Source organism: Lithobates pipiens, unplaced genomic scaffold (assembly GCF_037356315.1).
Source record: "Lithobates pipiens isolate NorthernLeopardFrog02 unplaced genomic scaffold, aLitPip1_a1.2 Scaffold_13, whole genome shotgun sequence".
Lineage (NCBI taxonomy): Eukaryota > Metazoa > Chordata > Amphibia > Anura > Ranidae > Lithobates > Lithobates pipiens.
Window position 1 is genome coordinate 333,170,888 of NW_027507718.1, and position 20,849 is coordinate 333,191,736.

Sequence of the window (20,849 nt, forward strand, 5' to 3'; positions counted from 1 at the left end):
TGGACACTTGTTTAACCACTAGCCAACCTGCTGCCATCATCATACTGCGGCAGGTTGGCTCTCCTGGGCAAATCACATTAGCTGTACATCAGCCCTTCAAATAACCTTAGCAGGCGCACGTGACGTAGGAGCCAATGCACATGCCCAGCGGCCGCGATGTCCGCTGGGCACTCGCGATCGCTCCTGAGAGAGAGAGAATGGGGGAACTGCTAAAGTAAACAGAACGATCCTCATTCTGTCAGGGGAAGGAGAGTGATATGCTGCTTCTAGTGATTAGAAAAAGCGATGTCTCTCTACTCCCAGTCACTACACTGCCCCCACAATTAGAAACACCTCCCTAGCACCTTCCCTGCCAATGACATTTATACAGTAATCAGTGACTATTTTTATCTATGATCATTGTATAAATGTCAATGGTCCAAAAAAGTGTCAACATTTTTCGATCTGGCCGCCGCAATGTCGCAGTCCTGCTAAAAATCGCAGATCGCTGTCAATAAAAATGCCATTAGTCTATCCCCTTTTTGTAAACGCTGTAACTTTTGCGCAAACCAATCACTATATGCTAATCGCAATTTTTTTTACCACAAATATGTCAAAGAATACATATTAGCCTAAACTGATGAATAAATTTGGTTTAACACTTTTTTTGGGCTATTTATTATTCTAGCAAGAAGTAAAAAATTGTTTGTTTTTTTAAAAAGCGCAAAAAATAAAAACTATGAAATACACCAAAAGAAAGCTCTATTTGTGGGGAAAAAAAAGGGAAGTCCATTTTGTTTGGGTAGAGCACCGCACGACCACGCAATTGTCAGTTAAAGCGATGCAATGCCGTATTGCAAAAAATGCCCCGGTCATTAAGGGGGCAAATCCTTCCAGGGCTGACCTGTAGACTCACCTGTAGTTGAATTCTTGTTAATTACAATTTTGTTGTCTAAAATGTACACTTTCAATGGGGTATATTCATTTTTGCAACACAGTCTTTTTGTGTGTGCAAACTAACAAATCTTGGTTGCAAGTAATGCCCCACATTTGTTGGAGTATTTTGTAGTATAGAGTCCCATAGGAAATGTTGATTCTGAAGGGAAAGTAAAGGTTTTCTGACAAATCTGTTAGGGTGTACTCATTTATGCTGAGCACTGTATATTGTATTACACATTGTATATACAGTATCTCACAAAAGTGAGTACACTCCTCACATTTTTAAATATTTAATTATATCTTTTCATGTGACAACACTGAAGAAATGACACTTTGCTACAATGTAGAGTAGTGAGTGTACAGCTTGTATAACAGTGTAAATTTGCTGTCCCCTCAAAATAACTCAACTCCAATGTCTAAACCGCTGTCAACAAAAGTGAGTACACCCCTCAAAGTCAAGTGAAGTTCAAGAGTTCAAGTGAAAATGTCCAAATTGGGACCAAAGGGACAATATTTTGTGTGGCCACCATTATTTTCCAGCACCGCCTTAACCCTCTTGGGCATGGAGTTTACCAGAGCTAAACAGGATGCCACTGAAGTCCTCTTCCACTCCTCCATGATGACATCACAGAGCTAATGGATATTAGAGACCTTGCGCTCCTCCACCTTCCGTTTGAGGATACCCCACAGATGCTCAAAAGGGTTTAGGTCTGGAGACATGCTTGGCCAGTCCATCACCTTTACTCTCAGCTTCTTTAGCAAGGGAGTGGTCATCTTGGAGGTGTGTTTGGGGTCGTTATGTTGGAATACTGCCCTGCGGCCCAGTCCCCAAAGGGAGGGGATCATGCTCTGCTTCAGTATGTCACTGTACATGTTGGATTTCATGGTTCCCTCAATGAAGTGTAGCTCCCCAGTGCCAGCAGGACTCATGCAGCCCCAGACCGTGACACTCCCACCACCATGCTTGACTGTAGGCAAGATGCACTTGTCTTTGTACTCCTCACCTGGTTGCCGTCACCCACGCTTGACACCATCTGAACTAAATAAGTTTACCTTGGTCTCATCTGACCATAGGACATGGTTACAGCAATCAATTTCCTTTGTCTGCTTGTCTTTAGACAACTGTTTGCGGGCTTTCTTGTGCATCATCTTTAGAAGAGGCTTCCTGGGACGACAGCCATGCAGACCAATTTGATGCACTGTGTGGCGTATGGTCTGAGCAATGACAGGCTGACCCCCCCCCCCACCCCTTCAACCTCTGTAGCAATGCTGGCAACACTCATACGTCCATTTCCCAAAGTCAACCTCTGTATATGATGCTGAGCACATGCACTCGGCTTCTTTGGTTGACCGTGGCGAGGCCTGTTCTGAGTGGAACCTGTCTTGTTAATCGCTGTATGGTCTTGGCCACTGTGCTGCAAATGTGAGTCATTGATTGCAACCTAGATTTGTTAATTTGCACACACAAAAATCTATTTTTCCTAACAAATTCATTCAATACACCCCAATCACAGTCTGAATTAACAAGAATTCAACTACAGGTGAGCCTAATTATTTAACAGGGGTCCAGCAGACAGTTTATTATAAAAGGACGTTCCTTAAAGAAAACCCCTTCCCAATTCATGCTGTCAGCAATGGCACCACGTGGAAGAGAAATGTCACATGACCTGAGAAAGGAAATCATTTCTTTACACAAGAAAGGTGAAGGCTACAAGAGGATAGAGGTCGACCGATATATCGGCCGGCCGATATATCGGCCGATATTTGCAGTTTTTTAAATAATCGGCATCGGCTGATTGTGCTGATAAAAAGCCGATTTAGAACTACAGCGGGACTTTGAAATGACTTCTGTAATAGAAGTCAGTGTAAGTTGCTGAGTCGTCATAGAAACGTCTTTCCTCCTCTCTGGGCAGGCTGCCAAGAAAAGAACAGAAAGATACAATGTTTACACTTGAATGAATGAAATCATCTCAGTGTGTAGTTCTCAGTTTAACCATTTAAAGACTAAATCTTTTCTGACACTTGTTGCTTACAAGTAAAAATCCTGTATTTTCTGCCAGAAAAATCACTTGGACCCCCCAAAAATTATATATATATTTTTTAGCAGAGATCCTAGGGAATAAAATAGCGGTTGTTGCAATATTTTATGTCACACGGCATTTGCACAGAGGTCTTTCAAATGCACTATTTAAAAAATAAAAATAAAATAAAAACAGTAAAGTTAGCCCTTTTTTTTTTTTTTTTTCGTAAAAAAGTTTTGACTACCTGTTTTTATTTAATATATAGGTTTTTTTTTTTTTTTTTTATTTAAATCATACATACAAGTAAACTGATTGGAGGTTTGTTTTGTTTAATAAATGTTTAAATGTAAGAAATTTTCTGTATCACTTATGAAGACTGCTTTCACACTGGAGCGGGCAGGCGTTGATGGTAAAACGCAAGTTTTAGCGGCTCTTTACCATCATTTTAGCGGTGCTATTTGGCTGCTAGAGGGGCAAATATAACCCAGCGAGCTGCCAAGGAAGAGGTTAAATGCGCCCATGAAGCACTGCTGCCAAATCGCATTGGCATGCGCTTCTGCAGTGGTGCCCATTCATATCAATGGGCAGGAGTGGTGGAGGAGCGGTATACACCACTCCAAACGTGCTGCTTGCAGGACTTTTTTTTTTTTAAGATCCTGCCAGCGCATCGCCTAAGTGTGAAAGCACTCTGTCTTTCACACAGACTGCAGGGGAGCCATTTTGCAGGCACTTTACAGGCGCTATTTGTAGACCAAAAGCGCCTGAAAAACGCCCCAGTTGGAAAGGTGTGTTAGATCAAGGGGATTTAAAAAAAATAAAAATAAAATAAAAAAGGAAAAAAATAAATAAATAAAATAAAATCGGCCTAACATATCGGCCCAAAAAAAATCGGCATCATATATCGGCTATCGGCCGCCATGATTTCTAAATATCGGCATCGGCCAGAGAAAAACCCATATCGGTCAACCTCTACAAGAGGACCAGCAAAGCTTTACTTATCAGTTAGAATACTGTAGCAAAAGTGATACAGCAATTTAACAAAGATGGAACTGCAACCATCTCACAGAGACGTCCAGGCAGTTCACAGGAGTTAACACCTTTAAAGGACCATCTTCTGATGAGAAGGGTTAAAGAAAAATCACCATGCAAGTTCACTGAAGTTAGCTAGAGAAGTAAACAGCCAAACTGGGGTGATTGTTTCCAGTGAAACATTACAGCATACACTGCAGATGAATGGCATGCATGGGTGTTGTTCACGAAGGAAGCCTGTCCTAAAGCCCATGCACAAAAAAGTCAGCCTAGAATTTTCCAGGGTTCATGCTGAAAAAGAAGACTACTACTGGGACTCTGTATACTGAAGTGATGACGCAAAGATAAAATGTTTTTGGGACTGATGGCTTCAAAACTGTACGGCGTCGCAAAGGCAAGGAGTACAAAGAAAAAGACATGGTGCCTACAGTGAAACATGGTGGTGGCAGTGTGCTTCTGTGGGACTGCATGAGTGCTGCTGGGGTCAGGGAGCTGCATTTCACTGATGATATCATGAATTCACAGATGTACCGCTCTATATTGAAAGAGAAGATGCTACCATCACTCTGCCCTTGGTCGTCATGCACTTTTCCAACAGTCGTTTCTAATGGTCGTTTTTGTTGCGGGGTGTATTCATTTTTGCATCAACTAATTTGAGTAAAACTGAAGATGTTGTAATCCAAGTTAGATGATTAACCTTACATTCATGTAAAGAGCAAAACAAATGTTCTATAAAACTCAGGTTTTGTCAAAAGTGTGGAAATTGTTCTCGTGTTCATTGAGATATTGATTAAAATCTTACTTTTCAAAATTGGTGTACTCATTTATGCTGAGCACTGTAGCAAATTTCAATGTAAACCTGTTGTAAGAGATAAAATATTACTTTTTAATTTCCTGTGAAATCCTTTTCTTGGAGTATAGAAAAAGATACTGTATTCTTAGTTGTAACCATGGGTTATAGACAGCTACCCAGAATGCTCAAAACCGGAATCAGTGAAGTACTGAACTTTCACTTGGTAAATTATTTTTATTGCGTTAAAAAGCTAAAGAGGAGGTCCAGACAAAAAAAAAAAGTAAACGTCAGCAGCTACAAATACTGTAGCTGCTGACTTTTAATATTAGGGCACTTACCTGTCCAGGGAGCCCGCAGTGTTGGCACCCCATTCGATCTTTCGGCTTCACTGCTGGTTCCCTATTGTACATGCAGGAAGCACACTGCACTTTCCAATTGGCCTGGTGTCAGCGGAAAGAGGACGGCGGTCCGAGCTACTGGGAGATCTGGCCGCGCCCTGTCTCCCGGAAGTAGGGAAAGGGACCCATCATAAAAATGGGTCCCCGTTTCCCTCCTCCCCCCGAAAGGTGGCAAATGTGACACAGGAGGAGGGGACAAGGCATATAAGCGGAAGTTCCAATTTTGGGTGGAACTCCGCTTTAAGATATACAAAACAAAGCCTATTGAGCATACCCAGGCTTAAAAACACAGAGAGAAAAATAAAATAAAGGCAGACAAGAACATAAGGAGTTGGCAACCAAAGTCAAGGTGATCATACTGATTTCTGCTGGTAGGCACTAAATATGATGCAGGAGAACAATTACCCACATAACAATGAAATAACCAATGTCAAATACTAGGAAGCAGATGGGTACTAATCATGGGGGCACTGGCATTGAGATGACAGTATCCCTTGACTCAGTGTAGATGTCCCATACCTTAGAGACTTTGTTAGGGCATCCTCTAGATTCATATGTGAATTTATACAATGGCGCCATTTTTTTTTTTTTTTTTTTTTTAACAACAGACTTCCGGAAGTTGAAAGTAGGAGCCTGCAGAGATCTCCATTTAAAGGAGTATAGACTTGCAAGCAAGCATAAAATAACAGTCCTATGAAAATTCTCAGGGCCCTGGAGGTGGCTAGCAAATTAACTAGACCCAATATACAAACATCAATGGATACGTGTACCAAAAGGGTAGTAACTAAAGAAATGCACTGAGAAATTTCAGTCCAAAAAAGCTTAACGCCCGGACAGTCCCAAAACATGTGTAAAAATATGGCAGGGTCTTCCAAACAATGCCAGCATTTAGATGAGTGTACAGGAAAAATGTATGTAATGTAGGGGAGTGAAGTAGACTATGAAGAATTTTAAATTGCATGAATCTATCCCTAACAGAGTCACCTGGTAGAACAAATGTGTGAACAGAAGACCATGTGGCAGAAACAAAACGGTTGATTTAATAAAACTGGAGAGTGCAAAATCTGGTGCAGCTGTGCATGGTAGCCAGCTTCTAACTTCTAACATTTCAATTAAAGCAGAATTATAGGCAAAACTTTTTTTAAATTTTGGATAGAGCAGGGGGATCCACCTGCTGATGACCCACAGCTCTGGAGCTGTATAGCACATCATGGCTAACTCAACATGGCATACACCCATGCCAAGGTGAGCAGCCACACAGGATCTAGTGCCCAAAGCAACTTTACAGGCCAGGTACAGTACTCAAAATGATTAAGCCAAAAAGTCAATAAAGAGGAAAATTGCTCAGAAGAGCCACTGTGGCTACTGAGCAGCTACAGCATGGCAGAAGGATCTTAAATGATGAAACCCCAGCAAAAAATTGGAAGATCAAGTTCACAAAATGAGAGAAAACATCCATAAACTCGGAAAAAACTGAAGCTAGCTTGGAGTGGAAGGGGTTTTAAAGGGGTGTCCTAAAAAAACCTGAAACAGTGGTGGCAAAACACAAAATATTGCAAACCTCAAGAGAAGACAAGGGAGATTTTGACTGGACCACAATTTGTATCAGTGAGCATTTTCTTGTACTTAACTCCCCTTGTGCTTGCTTTTATGATGAATATAAACTCCGAAACCCATGAAAATGCCTTTGCAACTGGAATATTTATTATGGTCCCAAAAATGTCACTTAACAACCAATAGCAACCAATCCAATAACAAGTTAGTTTGGGAAAGCTGTGGTCAAACTGACACAAATACAGCAGCTACGACTTGGCTAATGGACAATGGCTATAAATGGTTGCAGGAGTTAATGGAAGTTCACATGGGCAATTAAAAGGCACAGTTCTAAAATACAACATAGCTTATGTATACATTGAGTAAACCCAGTTTTAAATGAAGTGTGCTAATTGATTGTGCTGTCATTGGCAAATGATGTGTTCACTACAGACTCTGGAGATTTGATAGCTTAAAAAGGCAAAAGCATTAGACACAGATTTGTCAAATTAGTTTTAATAATTCTAAGATATTATTTAAGAAAAACAACTGCCCTGATTGATTATTATGCAGGCACCAATAATGGGTGCAATGGATTTTTTTCCTTAGTGATAATAAAAGATGTGACACAAATTACGTGCCCATAAGTTATTCTCAGGTACCTTTGATCTACAGCCCTGAACGAATTCACTTGCCTTCCGTAGTTGTCCTCTGGGACTCTCTCAGAATCAGACATCTGGCTACTTTGCTGTTTTAGGCTAATCCAGCCCCAAAGGATTATGGATGGGAAAAATGACATGAAGACAAGAGGGCCCTAACAAAGGAGGGTATATCAGCTGCACACTCTGGAATGAGCTGTTATCCTGTGAGTAGTAGATGAAAACATAGCAATGGCATGAAACTGGCTAAACAACTTCTCTCTGTTTCAAATAATCAGTGCCTTCTAGGTGGATAAACACAGTTTATAAGGAGTAGCAGTTTATTGTTCCATTAGCATTAGTTTATGAAAAGCATAAATAGCCTTCAAACAGGTTCTGCGCAGATTCAAATACATTACCTAGATAATTGATACTTACAAACTTGGCTGTCATTATACAAAAAGTATTTCAAATACTGTACTACAAAAAATTATAATAGTCTTAAAGGGAAATGCAGACTTTTTTGGTGGTACAATGGACAGAGATCAAGACATTGGTGAAGTTTCTTTTGCTGTCTGTCTGTGTATATATATATATATATATATATATATATATATATATATATATATATATATATATATATATATACACACACACACACACACACACATACACACACACATACACACAACATACACACAACATACACACAACATACACACAACATACACACATTTTCATAATGGCCTTCCCCAAATGCAACTTTACCCAAAACAGAAAGTGAAGGAATATCTTTCCAACAGGTACACAGACAGCTATGAAAGCCTATTTATTTGAAGTCAAGTGGAGGAGGAAGTATTATAACTTGAAGCAGGTCTTTACTGGGGTATGTGTTTTGTTGGGAAGATTTATCTTTACTTCCTGGCTCAATAAAGGTGATCACAGGAAAGTAAAGGACAAACATCCAAAAATCTTCTAATCCTTACCCACTACAACTAATACATTTTTGGTGGTCCTGTCGCAAATCAGCATTGTGATGGATGTATACAGCCCAGTGTTGTTTTCCCTGACAGTCAATACAGTTAGCATGCATGATGAGTCAGTATAGGGCAGCAGTGTGATGCAGAGTGTGGGGGTGGAGGCCAAAGAGCCAGAGCATTGTGTGAATAGGTCTGGGTTCACAATTGTACGACACATGCTCTGACATTGGGAGCTCATGTCGCATGACGTGTAAAAATCAATGTTTCCCTACGAGAGCCATCTTAACTGGTCCGACTATGAAAATGCTCCCTGCAATACTTTGGTCTGACTTTGATCCTACTTCAGCCCATTGAATATCACTGAAGCCAAATAACTCTCTTAACTTATCCAACTTTGGAATGTGACTTGTGTTCCGATGAGCTTGAAGGGAAACCCCACACTGAAAAAAAAAAAAAAAAAACAAAAAAAAAAAAAAAACTCGGCATGTGTTCCCCCATCCAAGACCATACAAGGCCCTTTGGTCTGGTATTGAATTTAAGAGGAACCCCCACACCAAAAAAACAGCGTGGGGTCTCCCCCCCCCAAATCCATACCAGACCCTTATCTGAGCACACAGCCAGTAGGTCAGGAAAGGGGGTGGGGACAAGCAAGCACGACCCACCTCCCCCTGAACCATACCAGCCACTTGCCCTTGTCATAGGTGGGGTGGGTGCTTAGGGCAGGGGGGCCCTGTGCCCCCCCACCCCGAAGCACCTTGTCCCTATGTTGATGATAACAAGGGCCTCTTCGACAGCCCTGGCCGTTGGTTTTCGGGGTCTGCGGGCGGGGGGCTTATCGGAATCTGGAGGATACCAGCCCCCCACCCCATGTGAATGAGTATCGGGTACATCGTACCCCTACCCATTTACATAAAAAAAAGTGCCTGAGGCATGATGGGGTGGAGACAGCATAAGGGGGTGGAGACAGCATAAGGGGGTGGGGTCTCCATGTGATGTCACCGGATGCCCACGCCTCATGTCTTTATAATTTATAGCACATGGTGGATCTGGCATTACACCGGGAGAGCGCTTGGAGGCAACATCAGAACAGAGGGAGAAGAACACAGAGAGGAGACCCAGCAGAGGCATGAGACAGCGGACAGAGGGAGAAGAGAGGGGAGGGGAGAAGAAAGGGGAGGGGGGAGAAGAAATCGGAAGGGACTCTGGGAACTGCCTTAATAAATTACTTTAAAAACCTGCGTAGTACATTTTATTTTTGACACTTTTTTTTTTTTTAAGGTGAATGGGTAGGGGTACAATGTACCCCAAACTCATTCACATGGAGTTGGGGGAGGGTATCTGGGGACCCCCTTGTTAAAGGGGCTTCCAGATTCCGATAAGGTCCCCCTGCCTTTAGAACCCAAAAACCAACGATCAGGGTTGTCGGGAAGAGGACCTTATCCCCATCAACATGGGGACAAGGTGCTTTGGGGTGGGGGGCATAGGGCCCCCCTGCCCCAAAGCACCCACCACCCATGTTGAGGGCATGCGACCTGGTACGGTTCAGGAATGGGGGGGGTAGTGCTCACTTTTCCACACCCCTTTTCCTGACCTGCCGGGCTGTGTGTTTAGATAAGGGTCCGGTATGGAAATTGAGGGGAAAAAAAAGGTCCAAAGGACCTGGCATGTTTTTATTCGGCATGGGAGTTCCCCCTAAAAATTGATACCAAACACAATGTCGGACGGACGGATGTCAGACCTCAAGTTGTAGGGCATCCACAGAGATATGACTATCATGTCGTACCAGTGTGAACCCGGCCTCAGGCAGCAGTGTGATCCGGCGGTAAGGGGGCAGAGGGCAGAGAGTCAGAACATTGTGTGTATAAGGCATGTATAATTCAGGTTAGTGGTCAGCGGGATTCAAAATTGTGAGTTTACTGGTTCATGAGGCATAAAAGGTTGACTAGCACCGGAATAAATGATTCCAAAAATTAAATAAAAGGAAAACATACGCTTAGAAAATGGACCTTATTTATTAAAGCTCCATTCATACCTGGAATCTGGCCATTCTGCCAGCGATATCAGAATCTTGGCAAGACACGGGATGTATTTGTGATGCCAATACTTCTTAATTGCACAATAAATGGCCCTGTATTTGTGGAAAAATCACAACGCGTGAAGATGGTTGCTCAAGCAGGAGTTTCTTATTGCGACAGCTTCTCGCCGTTATAAATTTCCAAATATTTGGACCCATACATGGGTTCTCCTCCTCCCCAGGTCATATATGAACTGGTCCAAATGAGGAAACACTCTGCTCCCATACTGCAACAGGATCTTAAAGCGGATTTCCACCCTAAAGTGGAACTTCCGCTCATCGCATTCCCCCCCCCCCTCCTCCGGTGCCACAATTGACACTTCTGGGAATAGCTAGCCGCAGCTAACCGCAGATGCGCAGATGCCCAGCCCCCCCGTTGTGTCCTGGGAAACACACAGTTCCCAGGACACAACGGGGACCAGTGAAGACGCGCAGCGCAACTCGTGCATGCGCAGTAGGGAACCGGGCAGTGAAGCTGCAACGCTTCACTTCCCGATTCCCTGACAGAGGATGGCGGCGAGGGCAGCCGAGAGATGAGTGATTTCTTGTCATCTGCTGCCGACATGGCGGGCACCCAGGACAGGTAAGTGTCCATTTATTAAAAAAGTCAGCAGCTGCAGTATTTGTAGCTGCTGACTTAATATTTTTTGTTTAAGGTGGCACTCCTCTTTAATATTTGCTCTACATAAGTTGTACTTTGGCAAACTCTTTCAACATGTCAGGCCATGAACTATGTATTAGTTCCAAAGCCGTTTTTAGTATTTTCAACAATTTAGGATTCAGACAAAAAGCTTTTTGTATAGTAATAAGTCACACAAAAGTGTTAACTGTTTAAAGAAAGGCTAGTAAACAAAACAGCATGGATCCGCTTTCAGATGGGATATGATAAGTTAATAGTCTTTCCAAAGGAAATACATATTGCGAGAGAGCACTCACCTCATTACCACCGACAGCTTTGGTCAAAATTACTGCTGAGGAAACTGGAGGAGGCATACAGCTCACCGTCTGCAAACTGAAATATAACAGAATTAATTAGCCAATATTAAATATTACTTTTGACTGGCTTATAATTAAAAAAAAGTGTTAAGTAATGTGAAATAGTAGGCAAACTCTGGTATGTTTTTAAATACAATACACAGGCAGAAATAAAAAAGGTTATTTTAATTTGCTACATATAAAAAGTCATCATGGCTAAGGCTTGCCGGATGACACCACAGCCAAGCTGTTCGAGTGTGTAGATGCAATATTTTATGGAATAAATTGGGTATTTTAAAAGTTGCGCTAGGAGACTTCTCCCTTTGTATATTTGACGTATACGCGTGTTGAAGCTTGATTAAGGAGTGCTGGCTGACGTTTTCATTATATGATGGGGACTTCAATGCTAATTCCGGGCCATTTGGGTCACTGAGCTGTGTGGAGATCCGAAAGTGAGAGCGATCTCTATAGCTTGAGATTACTGTGGTATAGTAAAAGGCCCCATTATCTTACTAGCACCTTAAGCACTTTTTATATCGGAGCACAGAGCACTTTGTTTTTCACATAGATGGACTTAAGATTTTTGATTAAAAGTGAATATTGAACTGTTCTTATAATCAATTGTTCATACATCGATTTTATTTTCATACTTTTGATATGTTACCAATGAAATAGACTTGTTATTCTTTTATTTAATTTGCACAATGCTGAGGAGTCTTTTTCCAATGCAATAAGGTTTTTCACATGCACAGGTGCTCACATTATGAATTTATTGCTATTTAACGAGCCAGCGCACTAGCTTCTATTTTGTTGGCTATTAATTTATATTGCACTGGCACTTTGCAAATGGACACTGAACTATTGACATCAGTCCACAGAAAGGAGAAAAATAACCTAATGTTCTTATAAAAATCTTCACATATGCACATACTATCAAGTGCCAATTTAACATAGTATCAATTTATGTATTTTTAAACTGGTTCCATATTTAGAAGATCTAAAGTTTAAAATAAACGACTATCAGACTGAAATCACCTGCTCAGCAGAATACCATAGTTTACTAAATTCTCCTTATTAAACGACTGCAGAGAAGCCACACAGACTGAACATAAGGTATTACTCTGGTCTGAAATAAAACCCCTTAAGATTGGCTCAATGGCAGCAGTTTTCTACAACACCTCCTTTGGGTCCATTTTGACCTTGAAAGTCACCTACTCCTTATTCCTATACATTTTAATCAGTCATCCAGGGATAAAGCTCTTTAGTTACTCATGGTGTAGTCAAGAGACGATGAGAACAAGAACAAGGGTCTAATACCATCCACCAGCGCTTGGATCTATAAAAAGCACCAAAGCTACTGTATCCAAGATGCAATAAAAGGACTTCGTACATGCCTGTAAATAAATTCTTTACAGCGCATTTGGCCCATGTATACAAATCTATGTGCATACAACTAAAAAAATTAATATTATACAATAAAGTGCAAAAAAAAAAAAAAAAGTGTCCATTTATCAAAATTCCACAAAAAGTGCAGATATCTCCAACAAATTACCCTTGATACAGTGTGCACATCATAAATCCAATAAAAGTGCTCTCATGTTCACTTCCTAAATACATGCAGACAAATAACGCAGTGCTCCAGTGATCCTCCACCAACACAGAAAACTCACCACCCACTACAGGCAAGTCAAAAAACGCTTGTTGCACAGGGGTTAAGCACCATCCACTTTCCACCTGGACCAACTCCTTTTCTCTCCTCTTGCTGACGTTATAATCACATAGACTCATGCAACATAAGGAAGAAATGGAGGAAGAACACCATAGTGTGAAACCTTAAAAACGTTATTTTGCTTTTAAAAAAACTACCAAAACCTCAGAAAAATGAAATGCCAAAATGGGAGGGCCAAGAAATTACGAAATCCTGCACTGTAAACCCGAAAATGACACATCATACACACAGAGAAGAGTAGGAAGGGACCACTCGTGGGCACAGCATATGAAGCAGGTAGCCTAGTACTCTTGATGTCAGCAAACAAGTGAATGTACCTTAGTGCAAGTATAGCACTTTTTAATGCGAGTAGGCATTAATGTGGAAATGGTTTATGGCAAAATAACGTTTAAGGTTTTACATAATGGCAGTCTTCTCCATTTCTTCCTGATTTTGCATAAGTCTATATGATAACAGCAGCAAGAGGAACACGGGGCTCCCCGATTCTGACAGAGTCCATTTTCAAGCAGATCCTATATTTTTGATATCATGTAAATGAGCATAATATGTGCATGTATTTTTTGTCTTCTACTTCTGTATGCCGATTGGGGCTCTGTATGACAGTGTAAACCAAAAATAAAGACTTGAAATAAACCTGCAACTAAACACCTGTACAATAAGTGTTAAGCTTGTGAGATCATCAACATCTTAGGGAAATATTAGTGTTCATGGTAAGCTGAAATCAGTATAAAAAGGGATCTCTGGGACCAAAAGCCTCCCAAAAAGGGCAGATAAACAGCTCATAATTATTTATATATATATATATATATATATATATATATTAGTAATTTACACAGCTCCTGCAAATGTAGCCATCTAGATAAAATATGGTCTTCCTTATACATTTGTCACACAGATATACAGTACATTTATAAACTGTGGGAGGACTGCAGTCCACATACACGTTTACCATCTGTCTAAAATATTATATATATATATATATATATATATATATATATATATATATATATATATATACACTCACACATATATACATACATTATATATATATATATATATATATATATATATATATATATATATATATATATACACACACAGTATGTGCATTCATTAGAAATGAGTCTCTTTTTAGCACCATATCACAAGAGATCTGGTCTAAAGCAAGATCATTATTCCTCACATGGACATGCAGGACTTTCAGAGCATAATTTCTAGTCTGTGGTGCTCACATATCAATTGAGTAAAATTTCAGCTTCAATAATATGTAAGTGAATTTCTAAATAAATTTGCAACATGCAAATAGAAAAGAAGCTGCAAACTACTGGGGACCCCTTTGCAGGGATACGGTTTGGCCACTTTTTACATCACTGTTGCCCTAATTTTACCCTCACCCTGCTGCCAAGTTGTCCCTTTCTTATTAAAAGGTGCTACCTGGTCAGTGTTAGGCTCCCCTGCAAACCTGTTGGGCTCCCAAAAAAGAAATTGCTCAATTTAGGCCACCTTCTCTTGCTCTCAGTCTCTGCTATGTACTAATATCCACTAGCATTGTATACAGCTCTCTGCCATCATGGGTTCTAGCTCTAAAATTTGTTTCCAATTACATGCCATGCCCATGAGATTTTCAGCCTCCTTAGGGTTTCTGTTGATGGTTTGTTGCTTTTCTGAGTTTGTTTGTAATGCAATTAAAGTGCAGGTTAGAATTCAGCAAGAATCATGTTGACTTTTCACTTTGACTGAACAGTACACAACAGGTCAGATACTGCACTTGACCCGCTTTGTGTTGCTCTGCATTCCTTTGGATGCAAATATCCTATTGAAGTGCATTTGAACTGCAGGCAAAGCAAGTTGAACACAGCCCTTTCAAACAAAGCTATATGTGTTTAAATAGTGAACCCAGCATTTGACAGGAACACCTGTTGATATGAGAGTTCTGGTCCATTTGGCCCTGATTATCAGCTGGAAAGTAGAAAGTTGGTATGATATAGTTTGAGGGGCCTTCCTGAAAGGTTGAAGATTTTATGGGGCCCCTGGGCCGCAGTAAAGGTTGCACAGGTTGGCATGTCCATCCCTGTGGCAAAGCAAATTTAGATATGTAGATTAAGAATAATAAGAGCAAAAAGATATTTTTTGCTTGTTGATCTCACTGATCAATTTTGTACACTTCCCATGACCACAACACAAAAGGAGCCCGAGTGTCACAGTAATTGCTAATTGTACTGACCACAATCCCTATTCTTTCTTGTGCCTAAAGAGCATTGAATATATAGCTCCCTTAGGGAGAAATTGAACAGCGATCATAATCATTTGTGCTAAAGGAGGCTGCAGTACATTGCAAGCCTTGGTAATACAGAGGAAGAAGTTGAAAAATGATCTATTGTAGAGTCATGTGCTGGTAGGCGTAGATGTAGAATCCAAAATTTAATTTTGATGATGTATTACACAAGTGATGCAATAAAGATTTTGTGCAGATTCAGTTTGGAGTAAATCAGATTTTTGTTTTTCAGGCGCGTGCTTCAACCTTTCAGACTTGCGCTCCCTTTTGTTGTCGATCTTAGAATTATGTAGAAATAGTGCCGCCTTACTCTCAATTAGCCTCAAAGCCAGTGAGGGATAATTTGCACATACTTGTACGTATGCACATGATGATTAGTTAGATCACCAGAGATATGCAAAGCTGGATACGAAACAGAATATATAGAATTCTGGATTATTACTTGTTACCACAACCCAAACCAAAAACATAGAACAGCATTAAATTTCTCCTCCACAAGGTAAAGGTATAAGTAGATGAGGAATTATATATTCACTGTTATTTTTGAAGCAAGATTATAAATATATACATTCACACAGAGCAATAAGCTACACATTACCTACTAGCACTACATTATGTATGCTATATGCTCCTAAGATATTTTTCACACAGTACCCAGGTCTACCTAGCTGCTGTGATCATGAAAAGAGGCATTTCTTTCTCTGCTGGATCTTTCACTTTTTACTGCAGCAGGAGAAATATGACTATTCTCATTATATCAGGAGACAGAATAGCCACTCTGTTTTACATTACACTACCAGAAAGATATTAACTATGTGGTTGAGTTGGTCCACCTATTATAGAATTATATGTAGTATTTTTCCGACTAATTTTAATTGTCATAAAGCCTATTCTTTCTCTTGTAAGCAAGAAATCTAGATTTGTAGGTTTACTGGTAGGTACAAAGTCCTCTCAAAGATCAATTATAAGTTTGTAAGGACTGACCCTTTATTATACATTTGCTTTAAAACATTCATGTAGACCCAAACTGTAATCTGCAGGCATTAAGAAGGCAAGGTAACAGCATGAAAGCCATCAGCAAAAACATATCTAAAAGCTGCAAAAAGTACGTCCTGCAATGTTCCCTTTTAGGTCATGTGACCTGAGGTCATCAACACCTCTACATCGTGGGTTCGGATGTCTGCAGAGGATTAATTCACTTTAAATTAAGTTATTGCACACATGCGCGGGAGTGACATAATTGTGGCTCCGGGAAGCATCCATTAGGGCAGAGGTGGTGGAGAACCATGACGTAGGTGCGTCGGAGGCAGACCTCGGAAGTCCGGACCCTCCTGGGAGCCTCGCGTCCTCCCTCCTCCTCCCTCCTCTAGTATGCTAGTACACCTGTTTGCCGCACGATAGCTGAGAGGGCTCGGGGAAGGGGACGATGTGCCGCTGAGTCTGTGGAGCCCGATGCGGAGACACGCTGAGCCACGCAGAAGCAGGCGGAGACGCTGAGCCTTATAGCTGTACTGATGTCGGGAAGCCCCACTCTACCACTCGCTAGATCGGGTGAACGCTGTATGTGAACACTACCGACACTACTGACGGCTCTATTGTCAACCGCCAGACCGGGTGAGTGCTGTAGGTGGATGCCGCTGAAGGCACTACTGCCATTGATGCCATTGCTGCTCCCATTAGCTCTCCCCTAAAAAACGGCCAGAGGCAGCAGAACAGTGGATGTAAGGTTGGTGGGGGAGAAGTGACCACAGTGAATGAGCCAGGGACAGAGGTTAAGCTGGAGACCGACATTGGAGTGCACCCGGGCCAGAAGCAGGGAGGGTAAGCCCTAAGAAAACTGTGAAATATAACTGTGCCCTGGCTGGATGAATAAGGAAAAAGTTGGAATATGCTTTAAAGCGGTATTTATTGCTTTAGCGGACATCTAAGATCATATTTTTGACTGTGGAAAAAAAAAAGGGGGACCAGAGCGTAACAAACAGTTTTAGAGGCTGAGTTATATGCCCTGAAGGAGATTCAAGTAAGAAGAAGAGACCTTGGCCAAGACCAGTATTTTATGAGGGACTGAATTGGGACTGTGGGGGGAATATCGGTTGCTGGGTAGATTATATCAAGGACTAGCTAGAATCAGTTCAGAGGGGCGTAAGACAGGAGGTTGGTTTGTTGGGACCATATACTCAGGAGGGGCACTGACAAATAAGGTGGTGATATTTTTGGAATATTCAGGGCTGACTGTGTCTTTGTTTTTTTTTTTTTTGTGGGTGGCGCATGATCTTGAAGACAACTCCCAGTTAAAAGTGAGGGGAGATTTGGGATAGAAATTAAGCAGGACCGGGAGTGTAAAGAACATCGCTAACATGAGAGGGAAAATGGGTAAAACAAATAAAACTACTACACCAGTTTCAAGCCCCGTAGGTATCCAGAGATATATGGCTGCAAATTCCAGTATAAGGGAAGAAGAGACTGGGAGCCCTAGAGCAGAAATACCACTACGGTCCGGACTTAATAGACTGGAGGAGAGTAGAGGAGGGAAGACTAGCAGTACAAAGACAACAGGAACTAAAAAAGATGAGAAAAACCCACAAGGTAGTGTTACAAGCCAGAAGGGGCCCCAAGAAGAGGGGGGGGAAGCAGGAGCAGAGGGAGGAGATTTAGGTTCAGGAGGAATGGTTCGGCCCCCACCCCTAGAACAAGCTCCGCAAATAAGGGAGTTGCTCTCGGAGATGTTTTCGAGAATGGAAACATCCCTAAAAGCGGAAATTGCAGTAGTAAGAACAGATATTGGTCGGGTACTGGGGAGAGTGGAGGAAATTGAAGAGTAGAGGCTCACGAGCAAAAGATTGAAAAAATACTGGATCAGATAACAGCCCTCCGGAGAGGAAATAGATCACTTATGTATAAGTTAGAAGATCAGGAGAACCGGAGCAGAAGAAAGAGCCTCTGAATAAAAGGACTCCCTGAAACCCATAGTAATTCAGCTCTTAGCCCTTGTACACACGGTCGGACATTCTGACAACCAAATCCGTCGGATTTTGTCGGACGGATTTTGCCCGAAACTGTTACATACATACGGTCGGACAAAGTTGTCGGAAAATCCGATCGTTCAGAACGTGATGACGTTATTTCGTTAGGACGGGACTACGTTCAGGCTAGTAGCCAATAGCTTTGGTCTAGGAATTTGATCTGAGCATGCGTGGCACTTTGTCCGATCGGAATTCTCTACACATGATCGGAGTATGTCCGATCGGAGCATTTTGTCTGAAAATTTTACGGCCAAGTTGGAAAACTTGGTCCGTCGGATACTCCGATGTAAACAGTCCGATGGAGACCACACACAGTCGGAATATCCAACAAAACGGTCCGATCGGACACATTCCGACCGTGTGTACAAGGGCTTAGAGAAATAGCCCAACAAATATTTAACCCCTTGCTGGATAAAGACGTCTCAGATCCACTAAGAATAGACAGAATACATAGGATGACATGACCCCCAGGACTAAGATCAGAAGCCCCGTGAGATGTAATAGTAAGATTTCACTATGTAGAAGAAAAAACTCAGATAATGGGAAGAATTAGAACACTTCCGGGGGTGGTTTTCGGGGGCGCAGAACTGCAGATTTACTCTGACTTAGCGTTAGAGACACTGAGAAGGAGGCGATTAAAACCGCTTACGGAGTTGATGGTCGCAGCCGATATCTCATATCAATGGGGGTTCCCGGCTTGCCTGATAGGGAAGAAGGAGGGACGTTCTGCGGTTCTGCGTTTCCCGGAGGACCTCCATGATTTTTGTGAACGTTTGGATATAACCCCCCCCCCCACAGTTAGATTGGGAGATGAAAGAGGATATTGGGGACCCACGGAAAAAATTCAAAAGTAATAAAATTCATGAGGGCTGGGCAAGGTGGAAGGAGAGAGGAAAGGCCAAAAATCCCTGAGCTCAATTTAATTTAAGGATTATAAGAAGGGAGAACACTAGGAAAAAGAAAGGGGGGGAAGGATGGGAAGAGAAGAAGTAGGTTAGAACTTCTTATGGATAGGAATAGGGACAGAGGGGGAGGGAGGCGGGAGGGGGGGGGGGGGGAGGGCTGAGGGAGGTCTCTGATGAACTGTGGGTGTGAACCCCAGGGATACTATGGGTGATAGGCGACCACAAATTGTGGTTAATCTGGACCATGGAGTTAACGGGAAAGAGGGAGTCCTGCCCAGTCTTGTGAGATGTGCCGTAATAGTATGGGGAGGGGGGGGAAGGGAAGGAGGGGTTGTTTGGGGGATTTTTTTTGTGTTCTTTGCTCTCACTCGCTCCTTCCATAGATTTAGAGAAATGGCTACCCCTGGGTCTCACTGGACGCTCCAAAAAAAAAAAAAAGGGGGGGGGGGAGCAATCAGCAACCAGGAGTTATGGTAGCAATTAATGTACTTACTTATAATGTAAGGGGTTTAAACACAAAAAGGAAAAGATATATGATAAATATCCCATCCAAGGGAACGAGATTATACCGGTTTTTCCCCGGTCCATGGCTCCTTCTCCAGGATAGATTCTATTTTTCTGGAACATCAGCTCTTATCAGCACTTAAAAAGGCTGAAATAAAAACAACAACGGTGTCAGATCATGCACCAGTAAAAATCCAGCTTGAGATAAAGGAAGCCTTTAGACCGGGGTTAAATTAGAGGCTTAATGAATCATTAATACACGACAAGGAGGCAGTAAGCAAGATCGAGCGTGAGTTGGAACAATTCTTTAGATTGAACGAAACCCCGGGAATTTCCAGCCCAATACTATGGGAATCACATAAAGTAGTAATAAGAGGAGTATTAATAGGGATTGGAGCAGGAAAAAAGAAGGCTAGGGAGAAAAGGAAAACTCAATTATATGAGGAAATCTGGAAATTAGAGCAGAGTACGAGACCAAAAGGGGTTCTGGAAAGACAGGATTTGATAATGAAAAGGAGGGAATTAGAGGACTGCCTAGAACAGGAGAGGAAAGCCGCCTACTACATTCTCAGTAAGGAGAGAATATCAGTGGGGAAACAAATCAGGTAAATGGATGGCTAGAAGGGTAAAGGAAAAAAAAAAAAAAAAAAAAAAGAGTAGAACTTTTATCTCAAAAATGAGCGATATGAAAGGTGAGGTACAAATTACGTCAGAAAACATAGCGAATACATTTCACTCATACTATAGTGCCCTATATAATATAGGACAAATAGATAGTGAGGAGACCGATCTGCGAGATGAAATTAGGGATTACCTGAGGATGTTAGATCTACCCAGGGCCGCGCAAGAAGAAATGAAAGCATTAGAAGCCCCGATATCAAGAGAGGAAGTCGAGAGAGCAATCAAAAAATACAGCTTCAGGTGGATGCCCAGGCCCCGACGGGTTCCCCATTTCATATTATAAGAAATTCCGAAAAACAGTTAGTGCCCAAATTGTGAGATTATTTTAATGTGGTGGGAAAAGGAGAAAAATTTAGAGAAGAGACACTGCTGG

At 41.7% G+C, this 20,849-nt stretch overlaps 1 protein-coding gene across 1 annotated transcript in view; it reads right to left on the reverse strand.

Moving 5' to 3' along the window:
- Positions 1–20,849, reverse strand: part of SLC10A7 (solute carrier family 10 member 7) — a 303,157-nt gene that overhangs the window by 207,837 nt on the left and 74,471 nt on the right. Inside the window, exon 4 of the mRNA XM_077476993.1 lies at positions 11,321–11,396. Within this exon, the coding sequence (XP_077333119.1) occupies positions 11,321–11,396 (76 nt within the window). The remainder of the gene's footprint in view (positions 1–11,320; positions 11,397–20,849) is intronic.